Source organism: Anomaloglossus baeobatrachus, chromosome 12 (genome assembly GCF_048569485.1).
Source record: "Anomaloglossus baeobatrachus isolate aAnoBae1 chromosome 12, aAnoBae1.hap1, whole genome shotgun sequence".
Lineage (NCBI taxonomy): Eukaryota > Metazoa > Chordata > Amphibia > Anura > Aromobatidae > Anomaloglossus > Anomaloglossus baeobatrachus.
In genome coordinates this window covers 42231316-42258247 of record NC_134364.1, presented here as the reverse complement: position 1 = coordinate 42258247, position 26932 = coordinate 42231316, and the positions used below count along the sequence as shown (strand labels likewise).

At 49.8% G+C, this 26932-nt stretch overlaps 1 protein-coding gene across 2 annotated transcripts in view; it reads left to right on the top strand.

Annotated features, from left to right (window-relative positions):
• The window catches only part of UBR1 (ubiquitin protein ligase E3 component n-recognin 1), a 311682-nt gene that overhangs the window by 57600 nt on the left and 227150 nt on the right, over positions 1 to 26932 (top strand). For both annotated transcript variants that reach the window (XR_012727818.1, XM_075331219.1), the window contains exons 7-9: positions 16047 to 16109; positions 23456 to 23579; positions 23849 to 23959. Coding sequence is in view for 1 of the 2 variants with exons in the window: in XM_075331219.1 (XP_075187334.1) it covers positions 16047 to 16109; positions 23456 to 23579; positions 23849 to 23959 (298 nt within the window). In the remaining variant the exon portion in view is untranslated. The remainder of the gene's footprint in view (positions 1 to 16046; positions 16110 to 23455; positions 23580 to 23848; positions 23960 to 26932) is intronic.

The window sequence follows — 26932 nt, the reverse complement described above, 5'->3', positions numbered from 1 at the left end:
AGGGCTCACTTACCATTATTATCTCAGGGATTTCGTCTTCCAGTATCCCTGCATTGCTTGTTGAACCCTGTTAACTAAAGAAGCATGCTTCGGACGACCTGAGTTCTAAGGTGCTTACCACCGATGCAAGTCGCCAGGGTGAGCGCATATCTGGGGTTGCCCTATCCAGGGAGTGGGGTCTGGAAGGGAATCATATTTCCTTTTAAAAAAAAAAAACAAAAAACAAAAATACCAGGAAATTGCTGGCTGTAGAACGTGCAGTGGATCAGTCCCTGCCATCCCTGAGTGGTCATCAGCTAACAAATCCTCGTGGAAAATCCAGTGATGGTAATATACCTCAACCATCGGAGGGAGGCTCTGTTCAGACCGCTAATGGATATGGCAAGCGGAATTTAATTAGCGGAGGGTTCTCTGAAATCCCTCCCAATAGTGCCTGTATGGGGAATGGAAGTCTGTTCGGCGGACTTTCTCAGCCGCAACCAGTTGAGACGGGATATGGGTTTTTTATGAAGTTCTTTTTTTTTCAATCAGATGACCGTTGCGGGGTGTTCGGAAATAGACCTCTTGTGACCTGGCAGAAGGTGCACGGTTTCTGTTCTTAAATCCAAGGAATCAACCTCACGCAGTGGACGCCCTGCTGTTCAAATGAGGCTTCGGCCTTGGTTATGCCTTCCCAACCATAGCCCTCGTTCCAGCTGTGTTGAAGAAAATCCAGGAGGACTGGGCAATATGGGTCCTGATAGCACCATTTTTTTTGGCCAGACATACCATGGCTCTCTTGCCTGAGACGTAATATCGATCTCCAAGCCAGTGGGCCTACTGGACCTACCAGGCCTTCTCACTCAGGGTCTGGTTCTTCACCCTGCTGACGGCATACTGCAGCTCACGATGTGTTTTTGTTTTGTTTTTTTTTTAACGGTCACCTTAAGAATCGGAGTTTTCTCTCTTGTTCCAGTCTCTACTCTACTACAGGGCTGGAAGCCGATTACAAAAAATAACAAAACAAAAAACAGCCTGGCCAAAATTCTTGTATTTATTTTGTATTCCATGGGCAAGCCCAGATGGACCTGCACCCATTGCAGTGTTCTTAGAGCTCTTCCAGTAGGGGTTGACAGTGGGTCTGTCTGTACGTACAATCTGTGTTCAGAATACGGCCCTTTCATCCTCCTACGATTGTAACCTGGTGGGAAATTGCTGGGTTCCTGCTGGGTTCCTGGTTCATTGGGGTATGGTCTAGACCTATGAGCGATATATCCTTGCCTCCATGGGATCTTAAATTTGTCCTGTCTGCCCTGACGCAGCCCCATGGAACCCTTAGAGTACATGTCACTTAATACTCCATCCCTGACAGCATCTCTGGACAACCTTACCATCAGCACGTAAGGTTAGGACGTCCAGGCCCTATCTTAGATACGTTTCTCAGCTTTCAAGAATAAAATGGTCCTGCAACCTGCCCCTGCTTGCCTCCTAATACTTATTCTTCTTTCTTTTTCGCTCCTAAATGGGAGACCCAGACAGTGGGTGTATAGCTACTGCCTCTGGAGGCCGCACAAAGAACTACACTTAAAAGTGTAAGGCCCCTCCCCTTCTGGCTATACACCCTCCCGTAGGAGTACGGATTCCTCAGTTTTAGCTTTGTGCGCAGGAGGTCAGACACGCACGCATAGCTCCATTGTTTTTAGTCAGCAGCAGCTGCTGACTATGTCGGATGGAAGAAAAGAGGGCCCATACAGGGCTCCCAGCATGCTCCCTTCTCACCCCACTGTATGTCGGAGGTGTTTGTAAGGTTGAGGTACCCATTGCGGGTACGGCGGCAGGAGCCCACATGCTGATTCCTTCCCCATCCCTTTTTACAGGGCTCTGGGTGAAGTGGGATTTACTGGTCTCCAGGCACTGAGACCGTGCTCCATCTACAGCCCCTGGAGAAGATGCTGGATGGAGCGGAGTACATCAGGGACATGGCCCTGCTTCCTCAAGGTACTCTGTGTCCCCGTGCATTTGGCGCTCACACCGCAGCATGCTGGGTGTTGTAGTGCGCCGGGGGGACATCAGCGCTACGGCGCTTGTGCCATGGCCTCATTCAGCTTCGCTGAAGCAGGCACACTTCTGGGAATCGGTCGCGCCGGCCGCTGGGACTGCGGCGCGGCTGGCACTTGTGGTGCGCCGGGGACTTCAGCGCGGCCCGCGCTTTTACGGCGGCCGCGCTTGATAACTCGAGTCCCCGGCTTTTGCGGCCTGCTTCCGTTCGTTCCCGCCCCCAGACCTGCCAGTCAGGAGAGGGGCGGGACGCTGGCCACTTCTGGAAATCGGTCACGCCGGCCGCTGGGACTGCGGCGCGGCTGGCACTTGTGGTGCGCCGGGGACTTCAGCGCGGCCCGCGCTTTTACGGCGGCCGCGCTGATAACTCGAGTCCCAGGCTTTTGCGGCCTGCTTCCGTTCGTTCCCGCCCCCAGACCTGCCAGTCAGGAGAGGGGCGGGACGCTGGCCAGTGCATCAGCGCCGAGGGCTGGAGTCGTTTTTACATACTCCAGCCCTCACAATCGGCACAGAGGGGACACTGTTTCCCGCACTTTTGTTTGGGAACTCCCACGGACCGCCCCTCTCCACAGACGCCGGCAGCCATTCCTGCTGACACGCTGAGCTGCAGAGGGGAGCCGGGGAGACCCAGACAAGGAATTCTGCGCCTCTTACCCGCTATTCAGCGGGCGGTAAGCAGCCCTCAGGGCTCACCCCCTCTTGTGCCAGTATTATTCTTAGTATTTTGTTTCTACAAATACTTGGTATTACATAGCGCTGGTCGCCCTTTGGCTATAGACTCTCTCACATTGCAGAGAGCCAGCAGCATGTCGTCCGTAAAACGCAAGGGTGCCAAGGCACAGACATTATATGCTTCCTGCACCGCATGTGGGACTTTTCTACCAGCAGGCTCCACGGACCCCCATTGTGTGCAGTGCTCGGCCCCTGCGGCGCTTGCACAGTCGGGACCTCTGCTGGACGTGACCCAGGGTGTACCACCTGTGAATGCTGTCCAGGTGACAGGAACTGAGTTTGCAGCTTTTGCTGACAGAATGTCTCTCACTATGTCACAAATTCTTGACACATTGCGAGCTAGGCCTGTACTTCAGGCCACGGACACTGTGCAATCATTGCCCCCTGGTCCCCCTCAGCTCCAAGCTCCGGGACGGGCATATACACCTCAGGGTGAAGACTCTGACTCGGACGATGGCCCCGGGCAGCCTAAGCGGGCTCGCTATGACGGGGCCTTCACATTCATCTCAATGGTCAGGATCCCAGCGAGATGAATCTATGGGTGATGAGGCGGACGTAACTGATCAGGATTCTGATCCTGGGACCGCTCTCAATCTAGATACACCAGATGGTGACGCCATAGTTAATGATCTTATATTTAACATCAATAAGATGTTAAATATTTCCCCACCAGCTCCTCTTGTAGAGGAGTCAGCTTCGCAGCACGAGAGAATCCATTTCAGATACCCTAAGCGTACATTAAGCACTTTTCTGGACCACGCTGACTTTAGAGACGCAATCCAGAAACACCACGCTTATCCTGAAAGGCGTTTTCCTAAACGGCTTAAAGATACACGCTACCCTTTTCCCCCTGAGGTGGTCAAGGGTTGGACCCAGTGTCCAAAAGTGGATCCTCCAATTTCCAGGCTTGCAGCTAGATCCTTGGTTGCAGTTGAAGAGGAGAGCGTTTGGATGAAATCATCAAACACTCCAAGGGTAAGGACTCATCCTTACCGCAACACAGACAAAACAAACCCCAACAGAGGAAGGGTCAGTCTGGTTATCGGTCCTTTCGAGGACCGGGCAGGTCCCAATTCGCCTCGTCAAAAAAGACTCAAAAAGACCAGAGACGCTCAGATTCTTGGAGGTCTCAGTCACGCCCAAAAAGGACAGCCGGAGGAACCGTTGCCAAGACGGCGTCCTCCTGACTTGCGGTCTCCGATTCCCACACCCGCGGTCGGTGGGAGGCTTTCCCACTTTGGCGACATTTGGCTGTCACGCGTCAAAGACCGTTGGGTGAGGGATATTCTGTCTCACGGGTACAGGATAGAGTTCAGTTCTCGTCCGCCAACTCGTTTCTTCAGAACTTCTCCACCACCAGACCGAGCCGATGCTCTGTTGCAGGCGGTGGCCGCTCTAAAGGCGGAAGGAGTGGTGACCTCCGTCCCTCTTCAGGAACAAGGTCACGGTTTTTACTCCAATCTGTTTGTGGTCCCAAAAAAGGACGGATCGTATCGACCCGTCCTGGATCTAAAGTTGCTCAACAGACACGTAAAAGTCAGGAGGTTCCGGATGGAATCCCTACGCTCCGTCATAGCCTCAATGTCTCAAGGAGATTTTCTAGCATCAATAGATATCAAAGATGCGTATCTCCACGTGCCGATTGCACCAGAGCATCAGCGTTTCCTACGCTTCGTCATACACGACGAACACCTACAGTTCGTAGCGTTACCTTTCGGTCTGGCAACAGCCCCCCGGGTCTTCACCAAAGTCATGGCAGCAGTAGTAGCTGTTCTGCACTCGCAGGGTCACTCGGTCATCCCGTATCTAGACGACCTGCTTATAAAGGCACCCTCTCAAGAGGCATGCCAACACAGTCTGAAGGTGGCACTAGACACTCTCCAGAGTTTCGGGTGGATTATCAACTTTCCAAAGTCTCATCTAACCCCGACCCAATCTCTGACTTATCTTGGCATGGAGTTTCATACTCTCTCAGCGATAGTGAGGCTTCCACTGGACAAGCAGTGCTCGCTACGGACTGGAGTGCAATCTCTCCTTCAGAGCCAGTCGCACTCACTGAGGCGCCTCATGCATTTCCTAGGAAAGATGGTAGCAGCAATGGAGGCAGTCCCGTTCGCGCAGTTTCATCTGCGCCCTCTACAATGGGACATTCTACGCCAATGGGATGGGAAATCGACGTCCCTCGACAGGACTGTCTCCCTCTCTCAAACTGCCAAGGACTCTCTGCGTTGGTGGCTTCTCCCCACCTCATTGTCACAGGGAAAGTCGTTCCTTCCCCCGTCCTGGGCAGTGGTCACGACGGATGCGAGCCTATCAGGGTGGGGAGCGGTGTTTCTCCACCACAGGGCTCAGGGGACGTGGACTCAGGAAGAGTCCACCCTGCAGATCAATGTTCTGGAAATCAGAGCAATCTATCTTGCCCTGCGAGCCTTCCAACAATGGCTGGAAGGCAAGCAGATTCGGATTCAGTCGGACAATTCCACGGCGGTGGCATACATCAACCACCAAGGGGGAACACGCAGTCTCCAAGCTTTTCAAGAAGTCCAGCGGATTTTGACGTGGGTGGAAAGCAGAGCGTCCACCATATCCGCAGTTCACATCCCAGGCGTGGAAAACTGGGAAGCAGACTTTCTCAGTCGCCAGGGCATGGACGCAGGAGAATGGTCCCTTCACCCGGACGTGTTTCAACAGATCTGTTGCCGCTGGGGGACGCCGGACGTCGATCTGATGGCGTCACGGCACAACAACAAGGTCCCAGTTTTCATGGCACGGTCTCACGATCACCGAGCGCTGGCGGCAGACGCCTTGGTTCAGGATTGGTCGCAATTCCGACTCCCCTATGTGTTCCCACCTCTAGCATTGTTACCCAGAGTTCTCCGGAAAATCAAGTCCGACTGCCATCGAGCCATACTCGTCGCTCCAGATTGGCCAAGAAGGTCGTGGTACCCGGATCTGTGGCATCTCACGGTAGGCCAACCGTGGACACTACCAAACCGTCCAGATTTGCTGTCTCAAGGGCCGTTTTTCCATCTGAATTCTGCGGCCCTGAACCTGACTGTGTGGCCATTGAGTCCTGGATCCTAGCGGCCTCAGGTTTATCTCATGAAGTTGTTGCCACAATGAGACAGGCTAGAAAACCATCCTCAGCTAAGATCTATCACAGGACGTGGAAGATATTCTTAGCGTGGTGCTTGGCTCAAGGGTTTTCTCCCTGGCCATTTGCATTGCCAATTTTTCTTTCCTTCCTGCAGTCTGGGTTGGAAAAAGGTTTGTCGCTTAGCTCGCTTAAGGGTCAAGTCTCCGCGCTATCCGTATTCTTTCAGAAGCGCTTGGCACGGCTTTCTAAAGTACGCACTTTTCTCCAAGGAGTTTGTCATATCGTTCCTCCTTACAGACGGCCATTGGAACCCTGGGATCTGAACAAGGTTCTCATTGCTCTCCAGAAGCCGCCTTTCGAGCCTTTGAAAGAGGTTTCCCTTTCTCGGCTTTCACAAAAAGTAGTTTTTCTTGTGGCGGTCACGTCTCTTCGAAGAGTGTCCGAGCTAGCGGCGTTATCTTGCAAATCTCCCTTCCTGGTGTTTCACCAGGACAAGGTAGTACTGCGTCCAATTCCGGAGTTTTCTCCCAAGGTGGTTTCTTCCTTTCATCTCAATCAGGATATCACTTTGCCATCTTTGTGTCCGCATCCAGTTCACCAATTTGAAAAGGGTTTACATCTGTTGGACCTGGTGAGAGCACTCAGGATTTACATTTCTCGCACGGCGCCTCTACGCCGTTCTGATGCGCTCTTTGTCCTAGTCGCTGGTCAGCATAAAGGATCGCAAGCTTCCAAATCCACCCTTGCGCGGTGGATTAAGGAACCAATTCTTCACACATACCGTTCTGCTGGGCTTCCGATTCCATCTGGACTGAAGGCCCATTCTACCAGAGCCGTGGGTGCGTCCTGGGCATTGCGGCATCAGGCTACGGCTCAGCAAGTGTGCCAGGCGGCTACCTGGTCGAGTCTGCACACGTTTACCAAACACTATCAAGTGCATACCTACGCTTCGGCAGATGCCAGCCTAGGTAGACAGGTCCTTCAGGCGGCGGTGGCCCACCTGTAGGAAGAGGCTGTCTGACAGCCCGTTCATGTGGTATCTTTTTACCCACCCAGGGACTGCTTTTGGACGTCCCACTGTCTGGGTCTCCCAATTAGGAGCGAAAAAGAAGAAGGGAATTTTGTTCACTTACCGTAAATTCCTTTTCTTCTAGCTCCAATTGGGAGACCCAGCACCCGCCCTATTTGTTCTTAGGGTTTCGTTTTTCGGGTGCACATGTTGTTCATGTTGTTTCTTAAGTTCTCCGATCTTGTTATCGGATTGAATTTGTTTTTGAAACTGTTATTGGCTTTCCTCCTCCTTGCTTTGGTACTAAAACTGAGGAATCCGTACTCCTACGGGAGGGTGTATAGCCAGAAGGGGAGGGGCCTTACACTTTTAAGTGTAGTTCTTTGTGCGGCCTCCAGAGGCAGTAGCTATACACCCACTGTCTGGGTCTCCCAATTGGAGCTAGAAGAAAAGGAATTTACGGTAAGTAAACAAAATTCCCTTCTTTTCGTAAATCACAAGGGATTGTTCTTCCGTCCTATTGTATTAGTTCGAATGATCTGGAAGAGGAGGTGGGCACTGCCTGGATGTTCCCAGTTAACTTATAAATAGTCTGTATGCAGAAGAGGCAGGTCTGGTTTGTATTCCTTCAGGGTAATACCTAAGGGCTCAAATCTCCTAACTCCGCTTGTGGGATGGATCGGAGGAGCAACCTGCTTGCCTACTCGGCTAGTGGTAGGTATGTGCCGACAGGTATGAAAGCTCTCTACACAAGTATGAAATCTCCAGGGCTGCAGGATCGTATGTCACCTTGCGCAGCTCTGTAGGGGGTCACAGGGTCTTCACCTTCCACTCACTATAAGCACTGTGGGTTGGCCTTCTCCTTACTGACTTCACCTTGGGAGAACGGTTCAGCAATCTTGGGTCCCCCCTTAGGATATTGCTTGTTTCTGTAATTAATTCTCTCGTGGTGCTGTCATGGGTGCTGGAAAAATACGTAATTACTTACCGGTAATGTGTTTTTTATGAACCCATGACAGCACCCTTATATTCCCTCCCTGCATGTGGATAGATTGGCAGTATTGGCTGCACGTGGTTCTATGTTGGTGCTGGGTTATGTTTTAACATTATTTCTTCCGGAGGTCCTTTCATGCTCTGTAACAAACTGATGCGGGGAGAGGTGCCGCCCCTTTTTATTCTGGAGGTTTCCTGTCCTTGAAGGGCGGATCTTCTCTCTCGTGGTGCTGTCATGGGTTCAGAAAAAACACCTTACCAGTAAGTAATTATGTATTTTCCAGAACTCTAAGGACAATTCAGTATCTGATGTCACCTCAAAGTGCCTTTTCAAACATTGCTTTTATGTACAGTTTCTTAAAACTTGAAATGACATTCAGGTCCATGGGCTGGATTAGGTGTGGCATTGGGGGGCAAGAACTTCACTGATGAAACTGAACTCCTCCAACAATGGGTCTTCCATACCAGGAGGATGTGCAGGAGCATTGTCCATAATCAGGAGGCACTTAAGAGGCAACTGATTATCCTGGAATAATTTTTTTGTTCACTTTGGCCAAACACTTCATTCATCCACTCAATGAAAATTGCCCTTGTGACCCATGCCTTGTTTGCCCTCAATCACACACCATTTACTTTTAATCATTGTCTCTGCTAAACACTGTAGGAGCTTCTGAATGGTACACCAGTAATGGCTTCACTTTGCAATCACCACTAGCATTAGCACAAAACAAGTTAGCCTATCTTTCATAGGCTTATGCCCTGGCAGTGATTTTTTTCTTAGTCCTAAAACACACGGCGTGAAAATCTGAACGAGTGGGATGCAATAAAACATCGCATTCCACTCGGACCAATATTGGCATATGTGCCTGCACACATGAGCGATTTATTTTCTCAGCCCTAATAGGACCGAGAAAACAATCGCCGCATGCTGCGACTGTAATGTGATCCTGGTTTCTCTCGCACCCATTCAAGTCTATGGGGCGAGGGGAAAAATCGCACTGCGCTCACAGTACACTGGTGTACTGTTAGTGTAGGGTGAGAATGGCAATAGCTGGCTAAGGAGGAGAGAGGGAGACAAATCCCTCCCCTCCTCCGTGCCGGCCCTCCCCTCCTCAGCTGTGGTTCGATCGTATGATCTGACCTCAGTTGCAGGGACACCCGCATGACACTTGGCTCCTGCTGTACTGCCAGCGTGAGCTGAGTGTCATGCGAGGACCAGAGCCATTCCAGCGGTGTCCAGGCTTGCCGCGTTGACATCACAAGCCCCTTGTCCAATCAGCGCTGGCTTGTCTCCCACGCCTTCTGACTAAACGAGGTAATAAACAGGATGTGAGCTTTGCGGCTGTGGTCACTTCCTGCTGATTGTCTATTTGATCCGAAGGTGGTAGGGAGAAGGAAGTTGGCCCTGATTGGACGAGGGGCTCACACAACATCACAACCTTGGGTTTTTGTTTTTTTGTTTTTTTTTTTCAGGGGATAACCTGTGGAATCAAAAGGGGTTGTCCTAGTAGTGGATAAGCCCTCATAAATGCAGTAGATTTTCTGGAATCAACTATTAAGAATTTCTCGTACAAGCATAAATGAGGGGTTGGAGCCATTTGTCCCAACAGTTGCCAGTGTGCCACGAGGCACAACTTGCATGTGTAAATGGCTCTGCTGTTAACAATCGCGGATCAATTACTTCACTGGTGAGTTGACAAATGGGAAAAAAGGAACGTTTTAGGGCTGTTTCACACATCCGACATTTTGCCAGATTGCCGGATCCGGCTCACTCCAGTACAGTGCAATACAGTACAATGGCATCGGGCCAGCTCTGGTCATATGCTGTCATGGAGTGTGCCAGATCTGGCAATCCGGTGAAATGCCTGATGTGTGAAACTGCCCTAAAACGTTCCTTACTTTTCCATTTGTCAACTCACCAGTGAAGTAATTGAAATGTGCCCTTAACCTCTGTTCCCTAATATTTTTAGGATGAGTAAGGTTTTGAAAATCAAAGAATCTGTCTCATCCTCAAAGGCTTTTCTCTAAAATATGCTGCCAATATACAATCAGGGGTAGGTAAAATTGGTCAGACTGGCTGATTGCTAAAACTAAGTGGCATTAGCAGTCTGATGGCTCTGGGCTACGTCTCCTCCTGGCATCTCCGACCCAGCTTTTTAGCAGTTAATTTTTTAATTATTTTCGAGGCAAACATTGACAGGCATTCCAGGTAATAGCCATACAGTGTGATCCTAGCTAATCTAATTATTCTTAGTGGCTTCTGCTGTAAGGCCACAAATGTCTTACATTATGAAACAACCCTTTTATTATGTAGGAACCACAAAAGTAGATTGGCCAATGATGGAATGTTAGTGACGTGCCAACATCATCTGTGAGGAGATGATTGTAAACTTACTGTCTGATGCCAAAAAAGAGGAAAGCGGCACTGCCTGAAAATGGCATGCAAAATAAAGTGTAAATTCACATCATTCCAACTGTACTATAATGCAAAATGAGATTTTTAGCAAACTATCAGTTTTTTTGAGCCACCCCTGCCACGTCACGGCAAATCTCAGTAGGGGGTCCTATTCTATATATTTTTTATATTTCACTGTGCCATACGGCCTCCTAATTACATTAAAAACAGAACAATTATTGACAACATGTATACCAGGGGTGGCTCAAAAAAGTAATCAATTGTATGCTAAAAATCTCATTTCTCTCCTGCCTTATTGAGGACACAGGACCATGGGTATATGCTGCTGTTGACAGGAGGTTGACACTAGGCAAAGAGAAAGTTAGCGCCTCCTCCGCAGTTTACACCCTGTGACTGACCAGTTACTAAGCCAGTGTTTTTTTTGTTTTTTTTTTCCACTCTCCCCCCCTCAAACCTCTCTTCTGTTCTATTCACAGATGGGTGGCAGGGTGTTCCACACTCCTGCTCTCCCGTATGCGGTAAGAGGTTAACAGGGTGGCTACGCCGTCAGGTCCCGCCACTTCCTAAGTGGCCGGACAAATTATGGTCTGCGTCACCCCGGTGCCAAAAGCCCCCCAAACTTACGTCCACCCAGGCTGTCCCTCGTCGCGCTTCTAGGCAAGCGGCGCCGAGAATGGTGACGTTCGGCAGTTCAAAGACTGGATCAAGGCTGCCGAGCCGAAGTCTGCGATCCTCCAGGTTTTTACCCGGCTGGTGCGGCTTCCAACGGACTTCCTGGACGCAGGTAGGGATCGTCATCCTCTCCAGGCAGTCCCTGTTCAATGTTGGATCGGCAGAGAAGGGGGGTCTCCCTACTTCAGCGATGGCTGCGCTGCAGTGTCACCCTGTCCTTGGAATGTGTTTGTTTTTTTTTGTTTTTTTTTCCTTCAGCCAGCCACTAATCTAGTCCCTGGCTTAGGCCTAGTGCGGCCGATGGCCACCCTTCCCCTTGCTCTGTCATCCACAGCGCTGCTAATACACCGCTGTGCATGCCCATCCTGCCCCACAAAGGTGGGGGCTCTTTCTGATCCTCTCTGCAGCTCTGGGACACAGCACTGTGCAGGCACGCAGATATCCCACCCCCACAAAGGTGGGGGCTCTATCCACTCCTCACAGCAGTGCTGGGACCGTTTCTGTGCTTGCAGGTGTCCTGCCCCCACAAAGCGTGGGGGCTCTACTTCACTACTCTGCAGGAAGAGCGCGGGCTGTTTTCCCGCTCTGAAACGTCAGGCTGCGAATACGCCCAGGACTGCAACGCCATCTTGGGGGAATCGCTGTTCTGCCCGGGGACCCAGCCAGCAGCTTCTGCTCCTTGCTCAGGAGGCTTGGGCTGTGGGCTCAATCCATTTACTGTGTTACAGCAGTCTAGCCCCTCTGCACTAGGCGACCCTGTAACTTCCATAGGAGTTAAAGAAGTTAGCAGATTACTGCATCGCTTGCATTATGTCGAATTCAAAAGCACAAACTGGCTCCCCTTTATATTGTTACTCAGCTTGTACGTCCTGCAATCAGAATTTCTCAGGCCAGTCATCTCTCCCCAATACCCCCCCATCAGGACTGCGATGTTTCAATTGTGATGGCATCCCAGGACCTTCCGCTGCCGGAGATGAGGACGCTCGCGATCCCCCGAGTGGGCTGCTTTCCTCTCTCAATCAGTACCTGACCTAACCAAAGTCTCCCAGTCTCTGGTTTCGGTCTTACAGCGCCTACCGGCTCTCCAACCTCCCTTGGGTAACCAGGATGACCCTGCCCTCCTGGCTCAGGATAGGGTCCTCATTAGGATCCAGAAGAAATCCTCTAAAAGGGTCTACACATGAAGCCCATCAACATCTCATGATTGAGTCAGATTCTGCGTCAGTCAGCCTACGAGGATATGTCTCAAGAGTCAGACTCCGACCTTGTCTATCCGTTCTCTCAGGATCTAGTGAAGGATTGGGCAGAGTCCCTTGCTGTCGACCCTCCTGTGTCTTGACTGGCCAATTACACGTTTTTAGTGACCATCACAGTACGCTCCATTCCAGACAGTGCCACTCTAATAACCCACTGTCTGCACCATTGAGGCTCTGGCTCAGTCTATTTTTGAGGCGATGGGTTCCTTTCTCTGCCCCTCATTGCCACAGCGTGGGTTGCTAAGGCCCTTGTGGTCTGGAGCAAGAGTTTTACGGAGAGGCCTCCGTGTAGAAGGTTTGCCTTCCGATTTTGATTGAGCTGACTGATCTAATATCCAGGGCTGCCAAATACCTTATACGTTTCCCTAGACTCGGCAAATTATACTGCCATGGCGCCTAGCAATACGGTGGTAATTGTTGGGTTCTCTGGCCTAAAGCTGGGAATGCAGATAGTGCATGTAAGAGATCTTATGGGGTTACCCTTTCACGGGTTTTGCCTTCTTGGCGAAACACTCAACAGAATCATTGCTGATGCAACAGGTGGTAACAGCACCTCTCTACCACAACAGCACGCTCCTCGCAAGAGATTCCCTTGGTGCTTTCATTCCTTTTGGGACTTTACCTCTCAGCCCTCTGCAAAGTCTGAGCGATCCTCCTTGCGCAGCGAGCAAAAGCGTGGACCCTCTAAGACAGACACGATCTGGCGCTCCCGTTCTAGGCAGCTCAAGTCCGGAGGTTACGTTCTCACATTCCTCCTCAGCATGATGCCAGGCATCCCCCGACCACCGTAGGTCGACTGCTCCCCTTCCAGGACGTCTCACTTTCCTACATAGATGATTCCTGCGTGCGAGAACTGGTTACACAGGTTTTTACTCTAACCATTTCGAGGTCCCCAAAAAGGATGGTTCGGCCCGTCTTATTTTAGACGTTAAGGGGCTAAACAGGGTAATGCGGACTCGCCCCTTTCGCATGGCATCACTATTTGTGGTTGCGTCCATGGAATCGGGAGAATTCCTGGCTTCATTCTATATACAAGACTCCAACTTACACTTTGCAGTCTGCAAAGCTCACCAGAGGTTAATTGGGTTCGCAATTGGGGAGGAGCGCCTCCAATTTACAGCCCTCCCCTTTGGCCTAGCCACGGCGCCTCGGGTCTTTAACAAGGTAATGGTGGGCGTCGTGTCCGTGCTTCGTCCCAGAGGTATAGTAGTCATCCCGTTTCTGGACGACACCACCCCCCCCCACCCCTCATAAAGGGACAGTCATTCTTGCCTGATCAGAGTATGCAAATCTACTTGAAAACTCTCGAGGTTGGGCTGGCTCGTCAACCGCCAAAAGTCTTCTCTAGTTCTATCTCAAGGTCTTGTCTTTTTGGGCATGGTCCTAGACACTCCAAGCCTGGGTGTTTCTACCAGTAGAGAAATGGACCTCCCTGAGACAGGGCATTCAGGTCCTCCGGGGCAAGTGCCGCCTAACTCTACGATTTTGAGTTGAGAATTTTGGGGAAAGATGTTGGCGGCGATGGAAGCTGTCCCATTCACTTTCACCTGTGTCCTTCAGCTGGCTTTCCTTTCGGCGTGGGACGGGAACCTGGCGTCCCTGGATCACCCGGTTCTTCTCTCCCAAAGGGTTATTCACTCCCTACTCTGGTGGACCCATCACTCTTCGCTCTCCCAAGATCCTTAGTTGGGCAGAGAATCACGCCTCTGCTATCTCTGCGGTTCACATCCCAGGACTACAGAACTGGGCCGTGGACTTCCTAAGCCGATAAGGTCGGGCAGCGGGACAGCGGTTCCTCCACAAAAAGGTGTTCCAACAGATCTGTCACAGGTGGGGTCCTCCGGATGTTGACCTTATGGTTCTCGCCAAAACGCCAAGGTGTTCCCTTTAATAGCCCGATCCTGCGACCCACACACAATTTGCTCTGACGCCCTAGTCCTGCCGTGGTCGCAGTTTCGTCTCCCTTACGTATTCCCTCCACTTCCCCCTCTTTCCAAGGATGATCAAGAAGGTCAAAGCGGAGAGCGTCTCAGTGATAATTGTAGCTCCAGATTGGTACTGGTACTCGGAACTCATCCAGCCGCTAGGCAACACTCCATGGCGGCTTCCCGACCGCCCAGATCTTCTGTGCAGGGGCCGACTTGCCACTAGAATTCTGCACGGCTGCGTTTCACGGCATTGCTCTTGAATCCTGGATTCTAGCCAGAAATGGTCAAAAACCCCAGTAGTTTACTTTATAAGTGCTAGAAAGCCCTCCTCTGCTCAAATCATTCATAGAACCCGGAGATCGTTCTATTTTTCTATTTCGCGGTGCGAACAACTTGGAAAGTCGCCACTTACCTTTTCCGATTCGGGTGCAGCCCTCAGTACCCTCAAGGGACGGGTCTCCGCCCTTTCGATTCTATTTTTTTTTTTTTTTCTCCAGAAGCTGGTAGCACCTTGGTCGCAGATTCATACCTTTTTTCTTCAGGGGGTAGCCCATTAGCCCTTGGAACCATGGGACTATTATCGTTTTGACTCCTCCAGCAATCGCTTTTCGAACCACTGTGAAAAATCTCGGTCTCTAGGTTGGGTTTTTAGTGGCTATCACGTCAGTGATGCGAGTTTTCGGAATTGGCGGCCCTCTCCTGCTGGGTTCCCTACCTGTGTGTGGTGGTGTTTTTTTTTTTGTTTTTTTTTCACCAGGACAAGGTTCTCCGTCCCTCACCATCCTTCCTTCCAAAGGTAGTTTCTCCCTTCCATCTAAATGAAGAAATTGTCCGGCCTTCATTCTGACCTGCTCTGGTTCATTCATTTGAGAAGTCCCTGCATAATCTAGCTCTTGTCAGAGCTCTGAGGATCTAGATCTCTCAGACCGCACCGTTTTGCAAATCAGACGCACTTTTTTTACTTCCAGAGGGGCACAAGAAGGGTGCTTCAGCCTCGAAATCCACGATTGGCTGTTGGATTAGATCAGCTATCCGAGAGGCATACAGGGTCAAAGGCGTCACCCTCCCAGGAGAGGTAAGGCTAGTTCCTCCCGAATGGTGGGAGCTTCTTGGGATGTTCGCCATCAAGCTTCGGCGGTTCAACTTTGCAAAGCCACTACTTGGTCCAGCGTCCACACATTCACCAGGCTCTATAGAGTACATACGCAGGCATCTGGGGAGACAGGTTTTGCAGGTGGTGGTGACTCACCTCTGACTCAGAGGGACCCAATTTTCAGTTACTACCTTGTATAGTTAATGGGTAGTGGGTCTGTCTGACCTTACCAGTTAATGGTTTCGTTCCCACCCAGGGACTGCTTTGGGACGTCCCATCGTCCTGTGTCCCCAATAAGGCGAGAGAGAAAGGAGGAAGATTTTTGTGTACTCCCTGTAAAAATCTTCCTGAGCCATCATTGGGGGACACAGCACCAGCTCTCTTTAGATTTGAATTTTTCTTATTCCTTGAATAATCTACAGCTTCTACTACTACTTTTACACTCAACTGGCTTAGTTCCTGGTCAGTCACAAGGTGTACACCGCAGAGGAGTAGCTTACTTTTTTTTTTCCTTAGTTTGCCTATTGTCTACCTCCTGGCAACACAGAATACACCCATGATCCTGTGTTCTCAAATGAAGGCTCAGATTGTACGGTGAGTACACAAAAATCTTTCTTTGGTATTATAGTACAGTTGGAATTATGTTAATTTACACTATATTTTGCTTGCAATTTTCAGGCAGTGCTGGCTTTCCTTTTTACTGTCTGATGCCGACAAACCTTTTATACAGCTACATGGTTTTGTGCAGCAATACCCAGTAATCCTGCCATGTGTGATCTAATAATTTCTTAACCTCTCTACCTCTTGAAACAGGGTCGTACAATCATTAAAGAAGGCACTTTGGATGAATGTCAAAAACTTGCAGCAGAGTTCAAGGTAATTATCTCTTAATGATACTGATTTTAGAACTAACCAACCTGTTTGTATTAGCATTACTCATAGATACAGATATCTATATCCATGGACGGATAGTATATAAAAGCAAGGAGATGGCTAGATGAGGACTGCACTGCAGATTCTCGCAGTAGCCTAGCATAGATATCAAATTTTTTTATTTTTTAAATTAGTTTATTAACCAGCAAACAGAGCAAGACAGGTACATGGTAAGAGTATACAAAACATATGTGCTCAAAGCAAACAGGCAGCTTTTTTTCCCTTTGCAATGTATGAGGACCCCAAAACAATTCAGAACAGGGATTTAAAGGGAACCTGTCATCAGAAATTTAGCTTGAAACCTAAAAGATTCCCCCTCTGCAGCTCCTGCGCTGCATTCTAGCAATGTTCCTGTTTGTGTGCCCCCTTTCTGACCAAAATAAAGACTTTGTAAAGTGGTACCTTTTTTGTATTCAAATATTGATAATGGTACACGGGGGCGGGCTCTCTGGCCGTTAGTCTGCCTCCTGACACTTTAGGCCGTCCTCCATCGCTCCATTCCATACTTCAGGACGCCGCCCACTGCGCCCAGGGTGCCGTGCACACGAGGACCGCTGGTGACGTGATTGCATCGCAAGTGCCCGCCCATCATCTCGTGGCCACGCTCTCCCCTCTGCCTCCAGCGTTCTGCGCAAGCGCTGGCCAGATGACCCGACGTTGGAACGTTCTACGCAGAACGCTGGAGGCAGAGGGGAAGGGGCGGGCACGAGATGATGGGCGGGCACTTGAGATGCAATCACAGCGCCGCCCATAGTCTCGTGCCTGCGACACACGTGACCAGCAGTCCTCGCGTGCACGGCACCTCGGGGGCAGTGGGCGGCGTCCTGAAGTATGGAATGGAGCGATGGGGGACGGCCTAAAGCGGCAGGAGGCAGACTAACGGCCACCAGAGAGCCCGCCCCTGTGTACCATTATCAAGATTTGAATATAAAAAGGTACCACTTTATAAAGTCTTTGTGCCCCCTTTCTAACCAAAATAAACAGGAACCTTGCTAGAATACAGCCCAGGAGCTGCAGAGGGGGAAACTTTTAGGTTTCAAGCTAAATTTCTGATGACAAGTTCCCTTTAAGGTCTATAGCAAAGAGCTTGTAAGTGCAGCGCTGCTTCCCAATAAGCAATGAGAAATGGAAATAAATAAAAATAAAATAATTTCCATTCCGGAGACCAGAATTATATTTTATTTATTAATGAGAAGTAACTTGCAAAGCTAGTAACCTTTTTATGATTTAAACACCCCCCCCCCCCCCTTCCCGTCTACTAATTCCTTATGCTTTACGGTCAGTTTTCTTTTCTTTATCGTTCCTTTGGGAGACCCAGACCTTGGGTGTTTAGCTTCTGCCTCCGGAGGACACACAAAGTACTACACTTAAAAGTGTAGCTCCTCCCTCTGAACTTATACACCCCCTGGTGAGCCAGTCCCAGCCAGTTTATCGCTTTGTGTTCAGGAGGCATACATCCACACATGCATTCTCATGATTTTTTTGCTTTTTGGAAAGAGATTGAAGTGCGGGTCCACGTCTGGACTCCCGGCATGTCCCTTCTCACCCCACTGTGTCGGTGGTGTTGTAAGGTTGATTTCCAAGGCTGGAGCCTTACATGCCGTGCTCCTTCACCATCCCTCCTGGGCTCTGGCTTGAAGTGGGAGCCAGCGCGGTCTCCATGCCTGGCTGGACACCGGTCTCCGTCCACAGCCCTTTAGGACTCTGCTGGACCGGAGCACTCATCCCCAGGGACCTGGCCCTGCGTCTCAGCAGCTAAGTACCTGAGATGTTTATATGTTGGGGGTCCCTGTCCTTTATTGTATGGGGCGAGTGTGTTTGCTGTATTTTATTTTGGCATTTCCGGCGGGTTCTCTGGCTTTCGCCCGAGAACCGCGCCGATGGTGCCTGCGCGTCGGCCTCGCTGCTCAAATTTAGGCCCCGGCTTCGCTGGAGGCCTAGTTTCTGTTACCGGCGGCCATTCCCACACATGTCACTCATGCAGAGGGACAGGCACGGCTCCTCTCGGCGGCCGTCCTGCACAGGGGAGGGACACTCCCCACTGCTTGTGCGTGACTCCTCCCCTGCAGGTCTCTATGGCCCTCCAGATCCCGCTTTCCTACAGGGACGCCCCCGTCCCGCCCCCTCTCTTCGCTCCGGCGGCCATTTTCTTGGACAGGGTTCACTCTGCGCTTGGCCATCCTGCACTCTGCATCCCTGCTGAAGTGCTGTGCATTGGAGGTCCAGGCTTCGGATCTGGAGGGCACACAACACCGCTTCCAGCGGTCTGGTAAGCCACAGCCGGTCTCTGGTTGTGGACCTCTGTATATACTCCCTGGGGTTCGTTCTCTTTGTAGAAGCTGTCCCCACTCCAGCAGCATGTCTCACACGAGGAGCAAGGCTCCAAAGCTTTATACTGTATGCGCTGCATGTAAGCTCCTGCTGCATGAACCGAGCACCTATCCACATTGTGATGTCTGCTCTAACTTGGAGGTGCCACAGCCTGGAGCCTCACCCCCAGTGGTCTCTCAGGCTGCTTCTGCACCTGTGGCTGAACCCCCGGCCTGGGTAGAGTCCTTCTCTAGGTCTATATCCCAGTCATTTGCTGAGTCCATGGGACTTCTGTCCAGGACTTTGAATATGCATCAGCCCCCTTCACAGGGTGCCTCTAATGCTCTTGCTAAGGGTCCTTTAGGATCCCTATCATCTGACATCCGTCCACCGGAGCTCACAGAGGATTCATCATCAGGGCACAGACCCCGTCCTCCTACGAGGAGCCGCAGGGTTTCCTCTCCCTCCTCATCCCGCGGCTCTGATTCAAGAGCTGACTCGCAAGATGAGGAGGATGCCTTTACAGGGTGCTCGGAGGCTAACTTCATGTGCCCCATTGATCTTTCCGAGGGTGACTCAGATCTTAGTGACTTGATTGCTTCCATTAATTCTGTACTGGATCTCAATCCGCCAGTATCAGAGGAGCAACTCTTTGGCAGAAAAACATCAGTTTACCTCGCCTAAGAGAGTGAAGAGTGTGTTCTTTAACCACTCCAGTTTTCAGACCGCTGTGACCAAACCCAGGGCCTGTCCTGACAAACGCTTCCCAAAGCGTGGTTCTGATGACAGTTTTACCGTTCCACCTGAGGTGGTCAAGGAGTGGGCTCACTCCCCAAAGGTAGACCCTCCGGTGTCTAGGCTCTCAGCCCGGACCGTTGTGTCGGTGGCTGATGGCACTTCCCTTAAGGATTCCACTGACCGTCAGATTGACCTTCTGGCCAAATCAGTGTATGAAGCGGCGGGGGCCGCGTTTTCCCCAACTTTTGCAGCAGTGTGGGCCCTCAAAGCCATCTCTGCTTCTCTAGAGGAGATGCATTCCCTCACCAGGGAATCTATGCCCGAGATGGTTGCCTTAACTTCTCAAGCTTCAGCTTTTTCATTTTATGCCATGTCTGCCATGCTAGAGGCTTCTCACCGCACTGCGGTGGCTTCGGTTAATTCCCTCGTTATCCGCAGGATCTTGTGGCTTCGAGAGTGGAAGGCAGATGCTTCTTCAAAGAAGTACCTTGCTGGGCTCCCTTTTGCTGGGTCCCGGCTGTTCGGTGAACAGCTGGATGAAATTATTAAAGAAGCTACTGGCGGGAAGAGTACTTCCATGCCAAAAACAAAGACCAGGAAACCTGCCCAGGGTAGGACTCAGTCGAGGTTTCATTCCTTTCGTTCCTCCAACTGGTCGTTCTCTAAGCCCTCCGCCTCGTCCGCTAACTCAGCTAAGGACCAGAAATCCAACTGGCGCCCAAAAGCGCGTCCACAGAAGACCGCAGGAGGTTCTGCCACTAAGGCAGCCTCCTCGTGACTCTCTGCCCGCTCCAGCAACGTCCTTAGTCGGTGGCAGGCTCTCCCACTTTGGCGACGCTTGGTTTCAACAAGTCTCCGATCAGTGGGTGAGAGATATCCTCTCCCACGGCTACAGGATAGAATTCTCTTCCAGCCCGCCAAACAGATTTTTTTTCTCTCAACTCCCCCCTGCTCCAAGGCCGCCGCCTTCTCACAGGCCGTGGCAGCCTTGCAGGCCAACGGAGTAATTGTACCAGTTCCCGCCTGGGAACGGTTCAGAGGTTTTTACTCAAACCTCTTCCTAGTTCCCAAAAAGGACGGTACCTTCCGGCCCATCCTGGATCTCAAGCTTCTCAACAAGCATGTTCGGGTGCGGCACTTTCGCATGGAGTCTCTGCGATCAGTCATTGCCTCTATGACCCAAGGGGATTTCCTGGCGTCCATCGACATCAGAGATGCCTATCTACATGTGCCAATTGCAGTTTCACACCAGCGTTGGCTACGTTTTGCAATAGAAGATAATTTCCAATTTGTGGCTCTCCCCTTCGGGTTAGCCACGGCCCCTCGGGTATTCACCAAGGTCATGGCAGCAGTGATTGCGGTTCTGCACCTCCAGGGGTTGGCAGTGCTCCCTTACCTGGACGACCTTCTAGTCGAGGCTTCATCCAGCGCAGACTGTCAGCGGAGTGTCTCGCTCACTCTCTCCACTCTAGCCCAATTCGGGTGGCTTGTCAATCTTCCCAAATCCACTCTGACTCCGACCCAGAGTCTCACGTACCTTGGGATGCAGTTCGAGACTTTGCCGACACTTGTGAAGTTGCCCTTAATCAAACAGCTGTCACTCCAGTTGGCGGTGCGCTCTCTCCTGAGGCCCCGCCGTTATACCCTCAGGCGTCTGATGCAGGTGCTGGGTCAAATGGTGGGGTCCATGGAGGCTGTTCCCTTTGCCCAGTTCCATCTGCACCCCCTGCAGCTGGACATTCTCCGATGTTGGGACAAGCGGCTTTCCTCCTTACACAGGTTAGTGGCTCTGTCGCCATGGACCAGGAGCTCTCTTCAGTGGTGGCTTCGGCCCCTCTTCCTGTCCCAAGGGCGCTCCTTCCTGGCCCCGTCCTGGGTGATTCTCACCACGGATGCCAGTCTATCCGGCTGGGGAGCGGTATGTCTCCACCAGAGCGCAGGGCACTTGGACTCCGTCCGAGTCAGCCCTTTCAATCAATGTACTGGAAACCAGAGCCGTGCTTCTAGCTCTCCTAGAATTTCGCCATCTGCTGGCGGGCAGGCACATTCGAGTCCCGTCAGACAACGTGACAGCGGTTGCCTACATCAATCAAGGCGTGACACGCAGCTGCCTGGCAATGATGGAGGTACAACGCATTCTTCAATGGGCGGAAGACTCCAGGTCCACCATATCCGCAGTCCACATCCCAGGCGTGAACAACTGGGAGGCAGATTATCTCAGCCGTCAAAGCGTGGACGGTGGCGAGTGGTCCCTGCACCCGGCAGTATTTCAGTCGATCTGCCGCAAATGGGGCACTCCGGACGTGGACCTAATGGCATCCCGTCACAAGAGCAAAGTTCCTGTTTACGTGGCTTGCTCCCACGATCCTCAGGCCTTCGCCGCGGCCGCTCTGGTTCAGGACTGGTCCCAGTTTCGTCTGTCCTACGTGTTTCCCCCTCTAGCTCTCTTGCCCAGAGTCCTGCGCAAGATCAGAATGGAGGGTCGTCGAGTCATCCTCATTGCACCGGACTGGCCCAGGCGAGCTTGGTATCCGGATCTGCTCCAACTGTCCGTAGAGATGCCGTGGCATCTCCCGGACCGTCCAGATCTACTCTCGCAAGGTCCGTTTTTCCATCCGAATTCTGCGTCCCTCAAATTGACGGCGTGGCTCTTGAGTCCTGGATTTTGACGGCTTCTGGTATCCCCCGTGAAGTAATCTCCACTATGACTCGGGCCCGTAAGTCTTCCTCCGCCAAGATCTATCACAGGACTTGGAAAATTTTCCTGTCCTGGTGTCGCTCTACCGGCCATCCTCCTTGGCCATTCTCCTTGCCGACCCTTCTGTCTTTTCTACAGTCCGGTCTGCAGCTAGGACTGTCCCTCAACTCTCTCAAGGGACAAGTCTCAGCTCTGTCAGTTCTGTTCCAGCGGCGTCTCGCTCGGCTGGCTCAGGTCCGCACCTTCATGCAGGGCGCGTCTCACATCATTCCGCCTTACCGGCGGCCCTTGGACCCCTGGGACCTTTAACTTGGTTCTCACAGTCTTGCAGAAACCCCCCTTTGAGCCTCTTAGGGAGGTTTCTTTGTATCGTCATTCACAGAAAGTGGCCTTTCTGGTTGCCATAACTTCTCTCAGGAGAGTCTCTGATTTGGCTGCGCTCTCCTCGGAGTCTCCTTTTTTTAGTTTTTCATCAAGACAAGGTGGTTCTCCGTCCGACTCCGGACTTTCTTCCTAAGGTAGTCTCTCCCTTCCACCTTAACCAGGACATTACCCTACATTCCTTCTGTCCGGCCCCTGTTCATCGCTTTGAAAAAGCTCTACATACTCTAGATCTGGTGCGTGCTCTCTGTATCTATGTGTCTCGCACCGCTGCGCTTAGGCGGTGCACCTCTCTTTTTGTGCTAACCACAGGTCGGCGCAAGGGGGGCCTCCCTGCTTCTAAGCCAACCTTAGCCCGTTGGATTAGGTCGACCATTTCGGACGCCTACCAGAGAACGCAGGCGCCTCCCCCAGACAGGCACACTCGACCAGAGCTGTCGGTGCCTCTTGGGCTTTTAGGCACCAGGCTACGGCTCAACAAGTCTGTCAGGCTGCCACTTGGGCTAGCCTGCATACCTTCTCAGAGCACTACAAAGTGCATGCTCATGCTTCGGCAGATGCGAGCTTGGGCAGACGCATCCTTCAGGCGGCGGTCGCCCATTTGTGAAGTTAGGTTCTGCCTACTTCTTAGTTTTTCTGTTTATTTCCCACCCAGGGACTGCTTTGGAACGTCCCAAGGTCTGGGTCTCCCAAAGGAACGATAAAGAAAGAGAATTTTGTTACTTACCGTAAATTCTTTTTCTTATAGTTCCGTATTGGGAGACCCAGCACCCTCCCTGTTGCCTGTTGGCAATTTCCTTGTTCCGTGTGTTTTCACCGGCTGTTGTCGTGGACAGAGTCTCCGGTTGTTCCGGCTCTTGCTCTGTTCTACTTGTGGGTGGCTATTCTCCTTCAGCTTTTGCACTAAACTGGCTGGGACTGGCTCACCAGGGGGTGTATAAGCTCAGAGGGAGGAGCTACACTTTTAGGTGTAGTACTTTGTGTGTCCTCCGGAGGCAGAAGCTATACACCCAATGTCTGGATCTCCCAAGACGGAACTATAAGAAAAAGAATTTACGGTAAGTAAACAAAATTCTTTTTTGTTTTATTTTTCTCAGATAGAGAGAGATATATATATTTTTTTTTAATATATTATAGCTTTTTAAAATTATTTTCTTCTCAGAGAAATTTTGAAAATGTTTCTATGCGAGCTGTGCGTCTTGAGGTTCTTAGTTTTGTCGTACTGGCGCATCAAACATCTGCTCATAGTCTTGGAGTCTGGCTGAACAAGCTTTTGGGCTATTCAAGTAAGTTAACATTGTTCAATGTGTTCCTTTTGTGCTATGATTTAGAGTTTATCTACCCTAAGAACAGCTTTGATATAAAGTCAGAGAATTAGAAATCATTACTGCTTATAATACTTAGTAATGTAACTTTTCAGCATTTCTCCATTCAATCCTTTCAAGTGTGTAATTTTTTTTCCCTGTATTCTGTTCATCTTTTATATAATCTTAAGTCTTGTAATAACCTGTCTTCGGTTTTTGTGTTTTTTGTTTTTGTTTTTGTTTTTTTTTAGGTGACTTTCGTCAAATCTTCTCTCAAGTGTGCTTGGAGCCACAAATCACCACATTAACGCAACAGAACCACGTTACTTTGTTTATCCTCAACGATGCCAAACTTCATAGAGGCGAGTGCATTGTTTGTACTCAACGGGTGAAATAAATAATGAACCCGTCAACAATTTTGTAAGTTTAATATATTTCTAGAGGAGCTATTGACATGAAATTCTGACCTGTTTTCAGTAACAACTCATCCAATCCACACAGGCAAACCAATCCAAACCATAAATTGTCCATAAAATTCAAGTTGTGTAATGATGGGAAATGGCACTGCGAAAAGTATTAAACACACTTTCAAAAATGTAATAGTTTGTACAAAAGACTTGGTGATGACCACATCAAGACACCTTCTCTAATGAGAAACTAGCCACATGCTCTGCTAAGGTGTGGTTTTTGGACCATTCTTCCACACAAGCGCTCTGCAAATTCTGAAGATCCTGTGGGTGCTTATGAATTGTGAGCTTTAGTTACATTTAGATCATTATTTAATTTTTTTTTTTCTTATGATTCAGCTCAGCATATTGGGTCATTCTAGCAGCTTTATTTTCTTTTTCGGAAAACAATTGAGTTTCCTTGGCTGTGTGCTCGGGATTGTCTTGCTGAAATGTCCACCCTCGTTTAATCTTAATCTTGGTAGATGGCGGCAGATTTTTATCTGTACCTTTTTGTCCATTCATCCTTCCTTCAATTGTATCAGGTTTGTCAGTGCTGTATGCTGAAAAACGGTCTTGCACCATGATGCTCCCACCTCAAAACTTCACTGTTGGTATGGTTTTTGTTTTTTTTTGGGGTGATTTTGCCTTTTGGCCTCCAAACATGGTGTGTATTATGACATCCAATGAGTTAAATTTTGGTCTCCTCTGACCAGACTATATTCTCCCAGTATTTCACAAGCTTGTCTAAACGTTAAATGTGCTTGAACCTGCTTTTCGCTCAGCAATGGAGTCTTACTTGGTGATTGTGCATACAGGCCATGGAGGTTGAGGGCAAGGTGTAATTGTTTCAAAGATAACTAGTAAGTAATGCAGATTACAGGTCTATCTGCTGCTCTGCACTGTTGGTCCTTGGCTCCTTTGCAACGCTTCTGATCATTTATTTCCTCTTGTCTAAAATATTGCCAGAAGCATGATTTGGGGCTGGTTATGGTGTAATTATGTTATTTCCACTTCTGTTATGGCCCCAACAGTGCTCACTGTAACCTTTTTAAGTAGTTCAAAAAAATTTCTGTGACCAATGCCGTCAGTATATTTTACCGCAATAAGGTTGCAAAGGTCTTAAGGCAGCTCATTGGTTTTACCCATCATGAGATGTTTCTTGTGTGGCACCTTGATTATGAGACCATTTTATAGGCAATTAGTTAAACCAGTCGATAATTTATAAGTGGCAAGATTACTTTTCTAACTACTGATAGGTTTTTAGCTGGTGTCATGATTTTCCCTGGCTTTTTGTATGTGTTCAATATTTTTTTTTTTTTTTTTTTTACCAGTGTAATGTTTCCTTATTACATAACTTCAATTTATGGACACTTTTTTTTTTATATATATATTTTTGTGATTTGGATGGGTTGTTAGTGACTTCCGGTAAGAATTTTCATGTTAATAGCACCTTTTTTAGAAATATCTTGCAAACCAAATAAATGTCCCAAGATATGGGAGAGACCATAAGGGAAATAAAAAATCCAGGACCAAGAAGATTATGTACAAAGGTTTGTCAATATAATGGGAGAGAAAAAAAATACTAAAATCGTAGATTGAGGGTCATAGGAAAAGTTCATCATTACAGTCTCGAATATTCGAATCAAGTCAAGATGGCACCCTAAGGCCCTGTGCGCACTTACCGGATTTTGCCGCGGATTTGCTGCATGTTTCGCTGCAGAAAATGTTCATAACATCTCTGCAGTGAATCATGAGCAAAACCTATGGGAAAAAAAAATCCTGTGCGCACTAGGCGGAATTTGACAGCTGCATGTTTTGCTGCGGGATTCCCGCAGCAAAAACGATTGCATGTCAATTCTTTTCCGCACGTCGCTGCGGGATTTCACTCCATTGTCTGCCATGTAATCGTGAAATCCCGCAGGGAATAACGCAGGCAGCAAATTCTGTGCGGTTCACTGCGTTTTCCTGCGGTATTCCCTGCGGTATTTCGCGGTTTACCTGTGGTAATGTAAATCGCTTGCCTGCGGTTTTGCAGGGAAGTGATGTCATTATGACAGGAAGAGGAAGCGGAGCAGAGTAAACACACACAGATCACACAGACATAGAACACACATAGAAAGCAAACAAATATAGAAAACAAAACACACGGGCTCCGCTGTATATTTACCGTCCAGCCGAGGTAAGCACACAGCGGCGGCCCGGTATTCTCAGGCTGGGGAGGGAGAGGGGTAGGGTTAATGTCCCCCGCCTCCCTCCCGCAGCCGAGAATATCAGCCGCAGCTGCCACGTGACTGTCGCATCAATTATGCGGCAGTACCGGAGTGTCCCCAGCTCTTCCTGCTGCCGTGATGCAGTGGCAGTCAGGGTAATACAAGGAGTTAATGGCGGCGGATCGCCGCCACTAAGTCCAGGCTTGATCATGGCAGCGTCTGTGACAGCTGACATGATCAACAACCCGTAAGTAAAGTGAAAAAACACAGACACCGAAAAATCCTTTATTTTAAATAAAACATAAATAAGCCTCGTTGACTTTTTTATTAACCCCTCCCGAAAGAAAGCTTCGACGTAATCCATAGGTCTTGCGCTGCTTACATCCAGCCGCGACTGACACACAGCGCTGAATGCAGCCTCGCAGCGAGACAGCAGAGGTAATTACCAGTCATTTCCCACGGCTGGTAATGTGAACTCACTGCCGACCGTGAGAAATGCAGCCATCTATCTATCCCTCTATCTATCCCTCTATCTATTCTTCTATCTATCTCAGAAGGAAATGATTTTTTTTTTTTTTCCAATGTGCTTTATTGCATTGAATGCAATAAAGCACATGTACCAACCCGCACGTGGCAATACCGCGGTAAAACCGCGGCAAACCGTATGCGGTTTTTG